This window comes from Camelina sativa, chromosome 9, assembly GCF_030686135.1.
Source record: "Camelina sativa cultivar CO46 ecotype springtype chromosome 9, ASM3068613v1".
NCBI classification, from domain to species: domain Eukaryota; kingdom Viridiplantae; phylum Streptophyta; class Magnoliopsida; order Brassicales; family Brassicaceae; genus Camelina; species Camelina sativa.
Window position 1 is genome coordinate 33,729,444 of NC_141888.1, and position 12,062 is coordinate 33,741,505.

The 12,062-nt window shown below is 34.7% G+C and overlaps 2 protein-coding genes across 2 annotated transcripts; one reads left to right on the plus strand and one right to left on the minus strand.

Annotated features, from left to right (window-relative positions):
• Positions 1–701: 701 nt before the first annotated feature.
• LOC104712624 (endoglucanase 8) lies at positions 702–5,123 on the minus strand. The gene is made up of 7 exons (XM_010429553.3): positions 4,539–5,123; positions 4,037–4,444; positions 3,453–3,545; positions 3,196–3,357; positions 1,667–1,778; positions 1,330–1,493; positions 702–1,211 (listed from the first exon to the last, which is right to left on the minus strand). Exons 1-7 carry the CDS (start codon positions 4,743–4,745, stop codon positions 879–881), a joined length of 1,479 nt encoding a protein of 492 aa, XP_010427855.1. The 5' UTR covers positions 4,746–5,123; the 3' UTR covers positions 702–878.
• Positions 5,124–9,932: 4,809 nt separating this feature from the next.
• On the plus strand, positions 9,933–10,748 carry LOC104715795 (21 kDa protein-like). Its single transcript, XM_010429554.3, has one exon. It carries the CDS (start codon positions 9,990–9,992, stop codon positions 10,596–10,598), a length of 609 nt encoding a protein of 202 aa, XP_010427856.1. The 5' UTR covers positions 9,933–9,989; the 3' UTR covers positions 10,599–10,748.
• Positions 10,749–12,062: the final 1,314 nt, after the last annotated feature.

Here is a 12,062-nt window from a genome sequence, read left to right on the forward strand (position 1 = left end):
AGGGAAGAGGCCGAGTAAAATATGAGCCGAAGCTGGTTCTAATGATGCAGTGCCATGCCGGGCCATAAGCAAAGTTAATGTTGCAGTGCCATGCCGGGCCATAAGCAGAGTTAGTGTCCTGATTTGTACAAACATCTCATATTTTTCAGATTAAAAAAAACACCATAGACAACTTAAAAAGCTGCATTGTTTCGGTCAAGGTATTTAATGACCTTTCTACATGTAGCACAGTGATATAGACTACTTGATCTCAAGGGCAAATACAACAAGCTGAATCATATAAGCAAACTAACTCTGAGCTATATAAGGCAAAGTGATGCTATAACAAGAACATCCAAATTCAGAATAATACTACAAAAGATTCAGCATCTCTTCGCTTTTTAATTCAGACCACACTATACTCATAAAGGTTGGTACTTGGCCAAAAAAGAAAAAACAAATCACATAGAATGGGCCTCTATTTTTTTGGGCTGATAATAGTATATGGACCTCCCTTGTGGGTAGCTGTTATAAAAATCAAAACATATGCTTTCTCAAATTAACGTTTGAAATAAGACAATTTAGCTCTTGAATGAAGACAATTTAGCGTTTTCAACTTTTTATGTTTAGGTATTTTGGTTCAATGATCGTATCAACTGTTATACTGACTCTATTCAATGGTCGTCTCGTCTATATGCATAAAAGTAATGACTGCGAAAATAAGTTTAAACACCGAGACAACTCTTTCTCTTCTTCACTAATTACGGGCTTACAATACAGTTGGTTAAGTAGTAGAAAATAAAGAGTGGCAATAACATAAATAAAAAAAGGGGTTTAGGGTGGCCTCAAGTTTTCCAGCACACCTCTAAGGGAGAGATAGTAACTAATAAGACCATCGCTCATCGCCAAGAAGAATGGCTTGAGAAGTAACCGAGAAGGCCGACGAGTGGTGCGTTGATGTAAGTCGTGGGCTCAGACTGCTGGAAGTAAGGTCTTGAGTCGGGAAAAGCGTCAGTGACATTAGGTCCACCAACAACGGCACCAACCAGAAGGTTTGGGTTAGGATTTGGGCTAAGGAAATAGCGAGAGCCTTCCTTGCATCCTATATGGCTTGGATGAGCTGAAACCGAAGGAACCGAGCTGCCACGGTGGTGAATCCTACGTGGAAACTTTTGACCATACCCAACCATGTAAGACAGTCCCATCGGGTTGTCTCCTAGAATGTAGTCCACCTGTTCACATTTTCACAAACAACATCAAACAAACGGCTATGTGTTTCTTGATCTGGTCCCAAAAACGGCTAATCTAGACGTTATTATTGTTTTGGTCTGAAAAAATTGGGACCATTACCTGACGCTTGGCGACTTGGCGGAGGAGAGATGGGGAGGCAGTTAATTCGCCGCAAGGCACAACCTTTTTGGCATGGCTCAGATAATTGGAGTAAGCCAATAGGAGGAAAGATAGTGATGTTACATGCTGCATGTTACTCCCTCCAGTCTTCACTAGTAGCCCTCCTGTGTATATAAGACAAAATATATCAGATTACTACTAATTAATTAAAGATAAAACATACAAAAAGTTTGAATATTTTGAGAGGAAAAGACAAAAGTAAAAAAAAATCACGTGATTGTGGGAAAAGTACTTTGATATTAGGAAAAATGATGGGTTTTTTTTTTTTTTTCGTTACCTCGAGAGTATTGGACTTGAGGGTGAGATATTCCAGGCAATATAGAACAAATAAACCCATCTGCGTTTTGCTTGAAAGACTCAAAATACTCTGCTTTTCCCATTAGCACTTCCTGTTTGCAAAACAACAAAACAAAAGGAAAAAACTTTATATAAAGATCACGGTTTTGGGGATATGGACAAAGCTTAAAAACAGTACAGTATATAATAACAAAGAAAGATCAAGGATTGGACATAAATAATGAAAAAAAAAAAACAAACAAACACAGAGCGCCATGTGAAAAACTGAGATGATGAAAGGGTCTTGACTGCTTGACAAATCAATTTTGCGGAAGTAAAAGATACCGTTGAGAAATGACAAAACAATAAAACCCACTTAGGCTTTTGCAGCACAATGGGAACTGGTAAGGGAGGACATGACACTTTTTTTTTTTTCTTTTTTTCACAGCCTTTTGAGTTTTGAGCCACATGCTTTGTAACAGTAACCAAAGACTTTTTTACCCTTCTCTCTTTTTTTACTGTCCCCACTTGACCCAATAGGCCTGAGCCTGATACTCTGATACTAATAATAATGTTGCTATACCTTAGTTTTTTTTTTAATACTCTATATCCAAAACCACAAATAGGAGGTTTACTCATGTGATACACCACATGCAAACTCCTTCCAACAGGAAAGGGCACAAAATCCATACTGTATACATTTCACCTACCTACATTTGATTATCAAGTTTCTATATTATTATATAATATACAAACTTTTTATCCATTCACTAGTCAAGTAGTCATGGATCATGGGGCCATGTGAGTCTCTGGCTTCCATTTGGTAAGGTTATACTATTAAAAATTATATGATGCCAAATCTAGGAGGCATGTTGAGCACACACTGGACAAAAAAAAAGGGGAATGTCCAATGAGGTATGTCTTACCTTAAGATTTTAGCTCCCACATCACATGACTATTTCTAATTGGCTAATTCCCATTATTCATCATGTGCAAGTTCCAATCATCTACCCTCCTATTCTATCTTCTCTTAATTAAAATATACCACATCACTTTTTCTATATAAAACACGACCATAGCATGATCCTAGTTGTTTAAGAAGAAGACTCGATTGGGTTCACACATCAAAATCTAAAGCCGGTTTGTTCAATATAAATGAAGTATATGGAAGACCAAAATAACTAGATAGGTCATAATTGTAATGTGAACCCCACTTCCAATTATATGATCAAAAGTCGTGCCACAAACACGTGATAACCAGACACAACCATCTCTGATCTCTCTCTACCTATGTTAATTTAATTCTCTAGTAGTCCCCTTGCAACCAAACAACACACAGGAAAAAAAAAATATCCAAAAACAAACAAAAAGACACCACTCTTTCCCTAAAACATCGCTAACACCACACCAAAATCTTGACAATTAAGAAATTATAAACCAAACAATCAAATCAATGCGCACCAAAAAACAATGCAGTGTTTGACCACAAACGAGATGGAATAATAAAAGAATGGGTTAATTATATACTACCTTGGAGATTAAGACATTAATCCCAGCGTGCTTATTGTCCCAACCAAACTCATTAATTGTATCTCCAGCCTTAAGAATCACCTCATTCTTCACAATGAATTCTCTGTACGCTCGTTTCCTCGAGGCTTTGTGCAGCCACGCCGCACCCCATAGCAACTCATCCTGCACCAGATGTTCAAAAACGTCACAATCAAGAATTTATCATTATCCAACGGCTGATACTAAAAATGGGGTAAAATAGTAATAACTTTTTTTACCTGGTAACCGTTGAAATCACAGTAAAAAGGACACACCGCGTGGTATAGACTGTTACTGTACGCGCCGCGATATCTGTTAGCAAACGCGAATACCTGCTCCCACGTTTTCACGTTACAACAACAAAATCAAATCAACAAAACATTTATATTCCAAGTCCGTGAATTTTTGATACTATATACAATCTTCTCTACGTAAGATCAAATATTTTACTCAAACGTACATTTACGTAAGAACAATACTCAAAAAAAGTCAAAATTACTAAAACGAATCATAGACATGGACCAATCATCAGCAAAAATAAAGTACTCAACATTATGAAAAAAAAAAGAATCTCTTCTTTCACAAGCAAAGAATAATTGATTAAATTTTAATTATTTAACCTGTATTTATATTAAAGGATGTCAAAATATAATAAAAACTGTATTTATTAAAGAAAAAAAACAGAGAATAATAATAAAAAATTTGCTTTAACGGCCACAGTAGTCTTTGACTATATTATAAGCACTTTATCATATTAGTAATAATTAAAAAAATTAAATTACCACAATCAATGCAACGGTTTAAGAGTTAAACCGTAACGTACCCGTGTAGCCCGGTCTAGTAAACGTCTGGAGTAAGCAGGATCGCGTTTCCTAAACACGATTGAAGCAGCGGCCAAAGCGGCTGCGGTTTCACCAGCGACGTCAGAGCCAGGATGAGCTCTATCGATTTTGTAAACGGAACGAAGCGTGTCCATATCTTCAGGCCTTTCCCAACAGTTGTGATCGGAGTAAGCGTCTCCGACTTGAACAAAGACAACTCCGGGAATCGCCGTCGCTTTTAGAAGGTAGTCCGTTCCCCATTTAACGGCTTTGACGGCGTTTCTTAGCTCAGGTCCCATTGTTTTGCCGAAATCTATTATACTCCATGAAAGCATCGTCGTCGTGAACGCCATCGGGAAACCGAACTTGACGTTGTCTCCGGCGTCGTAGTAACCACCGGATAAATCAACCTTAAGAGAGAGAGAGAGAGAGAGAAAAAAAAGTGAGAAAAATGTCGTCGGGGAAGAGAGATGTTTGAGAGAAATGTAGGTAAAGAGAACTTACTCCGGCGGAGGAACCGTCGCGTAAAGCAGAGTCACGGCGCCATTTGAGACGTTGATCTGGAGGGAGTTTACCGGAACGCTGACCTTCGAAGAAGAGGATGCTTTTGCGTAGAGCGTCGCGGTAATCGTGACCGGCGGAGTGAATCGGAGGGGAAAAGAGAAGAACGGCGAGCAAAATCACCGGGAAAATTAGGGATTTTCGCGCCATTCTTTACTCTGTTTTTTGTGCTTTTTTGTTAGTAGTGAGTGAGTGAGAGAGAGAGAGAGGACCAAAGGGGGGCTCTTTATACTAGAAAAGGTCCTCTTGGATTCCAGAATTAGAGCCAATGAATGATCACCACGTGGAATTACTTGATTGGACGTAGCTCCATGTTAGATTGGGTATGGGGTTTTTGGATTCCGAAGCGAAATGTGCCTTGACCGGGTTTTTTGAATTAACCGGGTTCGGGTTTTAGGGTTTGAGAGAGAGAGTTTAATGAGGACGGTGTGGTGTGGGAGGAGTGTGGTACGCCGTCGGTACGGTGTGAAGAGAGAATCCAAAAAAAACAAAAGTTTGAAGTCTGTGATATGAATTATGAAGAAAGACAAAAAAAAATAAATAAAGTCGAGTTTTAACGATTTTTATTTTTTTTAACCATGTGACACACCGTCGTATTGGCAAGCGACACGTGTTGTGATCTAAATTAGGTGATTTTGGAGTTTTGTGATTAATTTTTTTTTGCTTTTTTATTTCCTCTTTTTTAACCAAGGCATAATTAGTAAAAATCACTATTGAAATTTGATTTTTGGTTTCCCATTAATTTAGGCTTTATTGGACCTACAATTAGTAAAAAGATTCCTCTCATTTGTGAATTTTCTTTGTTCTTGTTTTATTACTCGATTTCAATAGCTTCTTTTAAAAGAAATTTGTGGTTGTGAACTTGTGATTGTAAAACTTCTTTAAAAAAAAACTCGATCGATGTATATAGTAACGTAATAAATTTTTAGCTAAGATCCAAATTCTGTAGATTGAAATCTGTAATCCACTTACTCATGTGATAGACAAGACATCTTGCATTTGGTTTGATTCGAGTGTGAAATTATTATTTAGTATTTTTTCAAAAAAGTTCATTGTATTCTTCTTCATTTTTATGGCAATGCCATTTAGTTTGATGAGTTTATATTTCCTCTTTCGGTTCTTTGTGCTTCTACTTCTATATAACCTCTATCACGAAGAAAACTTTATGAATACGATTCAAAACACACTCAATCACTTGTTTTCAATCAGGCATAATGCAATGGTGGTTAAGTAAATCGATTTAAAAGACTGTTAAGATTTGCATATGTTTCTGTTTTGGTTTGACGTATGATGTTGTATTGATCATGCATGAGGTTAGAAAACATTATTTTCCCACATATAAGTTATAAGATTAAGAGATGGTTTGGTGTTTTATATGGTGAAAAAAACTGATGAGATGAATACGTCAAAATCGTGAGATTTTGTTTTGTGTTGCCAATGGTTATTTAAGTAGTATATATGCCAATCGTCAAGATCAAAGCATATATACTAATGGTTATTAACATATTAGTATATATACCAATGATCTTGGCGAAATGTGCCTTGACCGGGTTTTTTAAATAACCGGGTTCGGGTTTTAGGGTTTGAGAGAGTTTAATGAGGATGGTGTGGTACGCCGTCGGTACGGTGTGAAGAGAGAATCCAAAAAAAACAAAAGTTTGAAACAAAGCATGGCACATGAAAATATACTAATATGTTAATTAGTCATTTTAAACAATTCTGATGGAATATAAATTGGAAAATAAAAAAGAAGAGTAGCCTCATGCATGGCACATGAAAATGCTAATCATTATGTGACTCATATACAATTGCTAATAACTCCAATTAATCGTCGTTAATAATTAAAACAAGATAGCTGGAATTCATAGAATAGAATCATTAACATGAATTTTATCAGTACGTACGTATTTTAATAACAAAACGACATATGTCCGAGTAATGAATGAATCATCCATCCTTAATCCAAATTTTAAATCTCCGGATAGTACGGTTTCAAATGATATAATTATGCTATTGCACCCAAAATGTAAAACACGAAAGGCCAAAACCGCTTATCCGACGCCGTTTTTGCTGGAATTATCTCTAACAATGCGAAATGGTGGTGATGATTAATGGGTACGAACTGTTTTATGGGGTTGACTAATAAAGGATTGTTGTAAATAGTGATCTGACGCATGTGATACTCCTCGCTGTATTAGTAAGCCACGTAAACTCTTTGCAAACATTTTCGTTTATTTATTTACACTACAATTATACTATTTCTGTTCTCAAGCAAAATTATTTTGCCAAAGAAAGAAGGGAAGAGAAGAGAAAAAGTAACCAAAGATTATTATGATACCCACATGTCTTTTTAAATCCGTGAATTCAGGCCAATTGATTAGTATTCTTGGGGTCATAGTAATTACTGTAAACACCAATGCGTTAATTATTCACCTATACATTTTGTATTCTCATGGTTTTGTGTTTATCAGGCAGTAACTTTGTAAGTATATGTAAATAAGTTTAAAGTACTTATATCATTGTATTTATTTGGGATATTTGATTCAACAACTTTAGGAACTCTGTTGTGTTGCATTTAAATTGTTGAATGGGAACTTAATGGCGTTTAACACGTCCAAGCTCCTAATATTATGGGGTACATTGTACGTTCTCATTCACTATCTAAGTCTTCAATGCAACATAATTATTATGCCTTTGTTTGTGGGTTTGTGTCAAAATAAAACACATGCAGACAAAAATGTACAAAAGCAATGTTGTAACAAAAGGCGGTCGTAATTAGGCAGCAAACATGATTGTGGTAAAGTTAAGTGCGGTCATGTTTTGTTTTATTGTAGTGCAAGTTTTTAGTTAAAGATTGTAGTGTTACCGACCGATACAATTCTAGTAAAAAAAATAGGTATCTCTGCCAATCAAATTGCTAACAACAATTATTCAAATTTTGATGACCCGTACTACACATTTTATGACTAACATTGAACTATTGTTCCACTTCTTGTTCTGCATTATTTATCCCGTCTGCTATGTCAATCACACACACTAATTAGTAATTACATCGGCCCGACTGATTCACTTGTGTCTCATAGCGGTTGTGCTATTACTGCTTGGATCATGTGTTCCACACCTACACACCGCTGTTGCCAAGTGAAATATATATGGGCTTACTAAAGCTGCCCAACATGACAAAGCCAACGTTTATTTCTTCTTAGCTTACATTAAACGAAGGCCCAAATAAATTAAAACATTCGAAGCATGTTGTATTTAGGAAGAAAGATGGTCAGCTACACCAACTATACCATAATACATAACCACACATGCCAACTTTAGAAATGTATATTCAACTACATGAAGTATATGTATTGCATGGTCACATATACCAACTACATGATGATATATGCTCAACATCACAACAATTTTATTCTGGTACACCGTTCATCGAAATTCGGTGTTGACTAATATTAACCGGCGTTGACCAACAAAAAAATTCAAAAAAAAAGATTTAGAAATAAAATAACAAAATTCTTTAGGAATCATCTAATAAGAAACCAAAATAAGAAATTTAATTGAATTATTTAGGAATCGTCTATGATATTTTATAATTAAAAATATATTTGTATCTAATATAAAGATATATTGTTATGTTTCACTCATTCAGTTTTATAATAGTTACTTTTTTTTCAATTTCAAAACTTAATTAAAATTGAAATAAAAATAATTCATAAGATATTAAAACTTAAACTCAAACCAAAAAATCTCGTTGTAGTGAATCAAATAAAAAACCTATTATTTTAACATCATTAATTAATAAACATCAACTTCTTACATAATTTATTTAAATACATATATAATATTATTTAATATTCTCATACAAAAATATTTTCTACAATAAAAAATACTTAGAACCAAACCAATACATGTCAAAATCATTAGAATTATTCCAAAAAAGTTATATACTCATGGTAAAATAAAAGTTTTATTATCTGAAAATATTATTAATGATTTTTTATTTCACTTTTATTAAGTTTTGCAATAAAATAAACTAACTATTATAAGGCTGGATGAATATAATTAACATATACAAAATATAATTTTATAATGAATATAAAAATTTTGTTAATTTTTGAACACATTAGATAATTCAATAAAAGAATTTTCTTATTTTTGTTTCTAAAATTAAAAATAAAAAATTTGAATATTTTTGTTGGTCAATATTGGTCAACGCCGGTCAATATTGGTCAACACCGAATTCCAACGAACGGTGTACCGGAGTAAAATGATCGTGATGTTGAACACATGTCATCATATAGTTGGTATATGTGGCCATGCAATACATATACTTCATGTAGTTGAGTATACGTTTTTAAAGTTCGCATGTGTGGTCATGTATTATGGTATAGTTGATGTAGTTGACTATCTTTTTTATTTACAAAATAAATATGACTCATCGTATGATCTTTTTTATTGAGTTATATCAATCATACAACCAGAACACACATAAACTTCTTTGATTAAGACCCCTATTAATTGTTGAGAATAAGGATATAGCATGCACTTGGCAACAGTGGCTCACGCAATGACTCCCTTAAGACAATCAATGATGTCCATTTTAACCGGACTCTCTAGTCAATCAAAGGATTCGATACCTCGTCCACATAGTCTATGACTATGTCTAAGAGCATATCCGAATGGACCTCAAGCACCTTATCTTTGAAATCTGCCCTTGACATATCCGCAGGCTTAGGGACCAAAGACTTTATATAATCAACAGAGGTATTGTTGTTTTCGGTTGTGCTACTCAAGTCATTAATCGCCATTTAAATATTTTGAAACGTATACGAATATTTTGTAAGGTATAACGAATATTTAAGTTACTAGTAAAACTAAAATTTACTTTTTTTTAATGAATCTAAATGTTATAAATATAAGCTTTGTAAACTAAGTAATAGTAGTGGATTAATACAGTAATTAAGGGATATAGAGAATAATAACTATGCATTAGATATAAAATTTGTCATTGGAATACCATTGTCAACATTTTCAATATATATAGCTTTACATTTTTTAAAAAGAAACTGAAGTTGAGCTATCACATCTCCTAAATTATTTTTAATATATATCATTAATTTCTGTCTCAATAAAATTGTTTGTTTATCATTTTTTATTTAGTTAACAACTAAACCGTTAAAAAAAAGAAAAACATGCATGCAGAAAATTGTTTGGCAGAGCATTCCGGTTCACCTCCAAATTGAACCAAAATTTTTAGCTCTTAAAAATCTCATATCTAATAAGTGATAACATGACGGATAATAAAGTCATTTCAAAAAACCCTATAAGTAACTCCAAAAGAAAGGCTCATCACTCACTCATGAATCAAAAAGTCCAAACACATCACACAATATGGTAACAATGATGAGACATATTCTCTTTATTCTTCTCTTATCATCCCTTCTCCCACCAATCCTCACCGTTGATCCCCCACTCCCTTCATCTGACGGCTCCGATTTCATCCGTAAGAGCTGCAACACCACACTATATCCAGACCTCTGCTTCTCAACTCTCTCCTCTTTTGCCAACTCCATCCAAAACGACTCGAACCGCCTCGCACGCGTAGCCATCTCCTTCACTCTCCACAACACTCTCGACCTTCTCTCTTACCTCCAAAACGCTTACAACCGCGACCACCACCCAACCCCCGTCCTCAAAGACTGCTTCGAGAATCTGAAAGACGCCGTCGATGATATGAGAGGTTCGATGAAACAGATGAAGGAGCTTGTCTCCGCGTCGTCTGGCTCAGTCCAATCATTTAGGTTCCAGATGAGCAATGTCAAAACTTGGCTTAGCGCAGCTCTCACTGACGAATATACTTGTACGGATGGGTTCAAAGACGTCCACGAAGACGACTCCATCAGAGATGACGTATGCACACGAGTCGATGCCGTCAAAAAGCTAACTAGCAATGCCCTCGCTTTAGTTAACCGCTACGCCGACGAGGCAATAATACATTAATCAATATATCAGTCATCGATCGAGTCTTTCTTTTTCTTGATAATATGAACATCATACTTGAAAAGTTTTTAAAAACGTAATTATATAAAAAAATGTAATAATAATAAATGTGAGTTTTTCCTTTGTTGTTAATATATTTTTGAGTCGAAATATTTCTTTACTTGGAATCTACTCATTTAGTTCAGTCTTTCCAAATAATATAAAACGACGACAATGTAAAAAGAATCAGCAAAATCTTGTCGTTTTTTCTTCAATTCAGTTGTCGTTTTAGGGATTTCCCAAGATATTTTATAGTAAATATATAACTACGTTTACAAGAACGTGATAAATAAATAATTGAACAGATACGTATATCGTTGTTTACGTCTACAAATAAGAATCTTGATTTATTGATGAAGAAGCCGATCGACGCATAATTGAAATTTGCATGCATGCGCTGTCGCTCCACTACAATATATACTCGGTTTGAAGTATATTTTGTCGGAGGTGCTATCGAATAAACTCAAGTATTACAGGAGTATAGAAAATGCTATTATGGATAAGGAAAAAAATAAACTTATATAATCACTTGGCCCCTTTTATTATCCATGTATATAAAATTAAAATCAAACATGAAAATAGTAGTAAAATATTATAAATCTGTAATAATTGGTTTTTTCAAGATATCATATATTTCGGTTGACACGCTATCACTATCCAATACTATAATTTAAATGATGAGATAAACGAGGGAAGTACAATCAATAATAATACACTATTTTCAATTTTTTTGGTATTTTGTAAATCGTTATCATGCATTTTATTGTAAAGTATTAACTAATCCGGACAAAGAGCCAACTCAACTAGAGTTTATCTCATACTACGGAATACCATACGAAACCCAACGCATCCTAAAACGTCTCTCGGTCTCCAATATATATTTGATTTTTTACAATGTTGCTAAGCGCATAGACGCAAAGCACTTTCTTATACACTGATCAAGTATGAGTTTGCATATGACAGATCTACTAGACTAAAACACTTGGGAAGTTTATAGTTAGTTAAGACTTGTTTATATGTCATATCATCCGATCCATTGGTTTCTAACCCGGCCGGAGTTCTTCGTCTTATACACTCGGATTCGATCATTAAACACTGGACCCTTTTTTTCCAACACTGGACCCTTTTATATATGGAATATCTATCTAAGTCTGCGACTACGTATAACCTGTATTGTATTTTGGTGTGTAAGTCTGATATATCATGGTTTTTGTGGTTTTTAACCATGATATAAGGAGTTTTTTAGTGTCTTTTCATTTGTTTCTAGATTGTTTTCGAGTCTTTACAGGTTTTTAGCATGAAAGGAGCAAAGTGGAGCAATTTGGATCAGTTTGGAGCAATAATCCGTAAGAAATCAACTTGGAATCGATCAAAGGAGATGGTGTCGATCGACACTGCCTTAGCATCGATCGACACCCAGTCCAA

Bases quoted from the DNA above. Each gene is read 5' to 3' on its own strand.
- LOC104712624 (XM_010429553.3), bottom strand. From the start codon at position 4,745: ATGGCGCGAAAATCCCTAATTTTCCCGGTGATTTTGCTCGCCGTTCTT. The intron at 1,779-3,195 runs GTAGTATATAAT...TTTTGCAAACAG, and splicing joins TTAATGTCTTAATCTCCAAG to GAAGTGCTAATGGGAAAAGC. The intron at 1,494-1,666 runs GTAACGAAAAAA...TTATATACACAG, and splicing joins TCAAGTCCAATACTCTCGAG to GAGGGCTACTAGTGAAGACT.
- LOC104715795 (XM_010429554.3), top strand. From the start codon at position 9,990: ATGGTAACAATGATGAGACATATTCTCTTTATTCTTCTCTTATCATCC.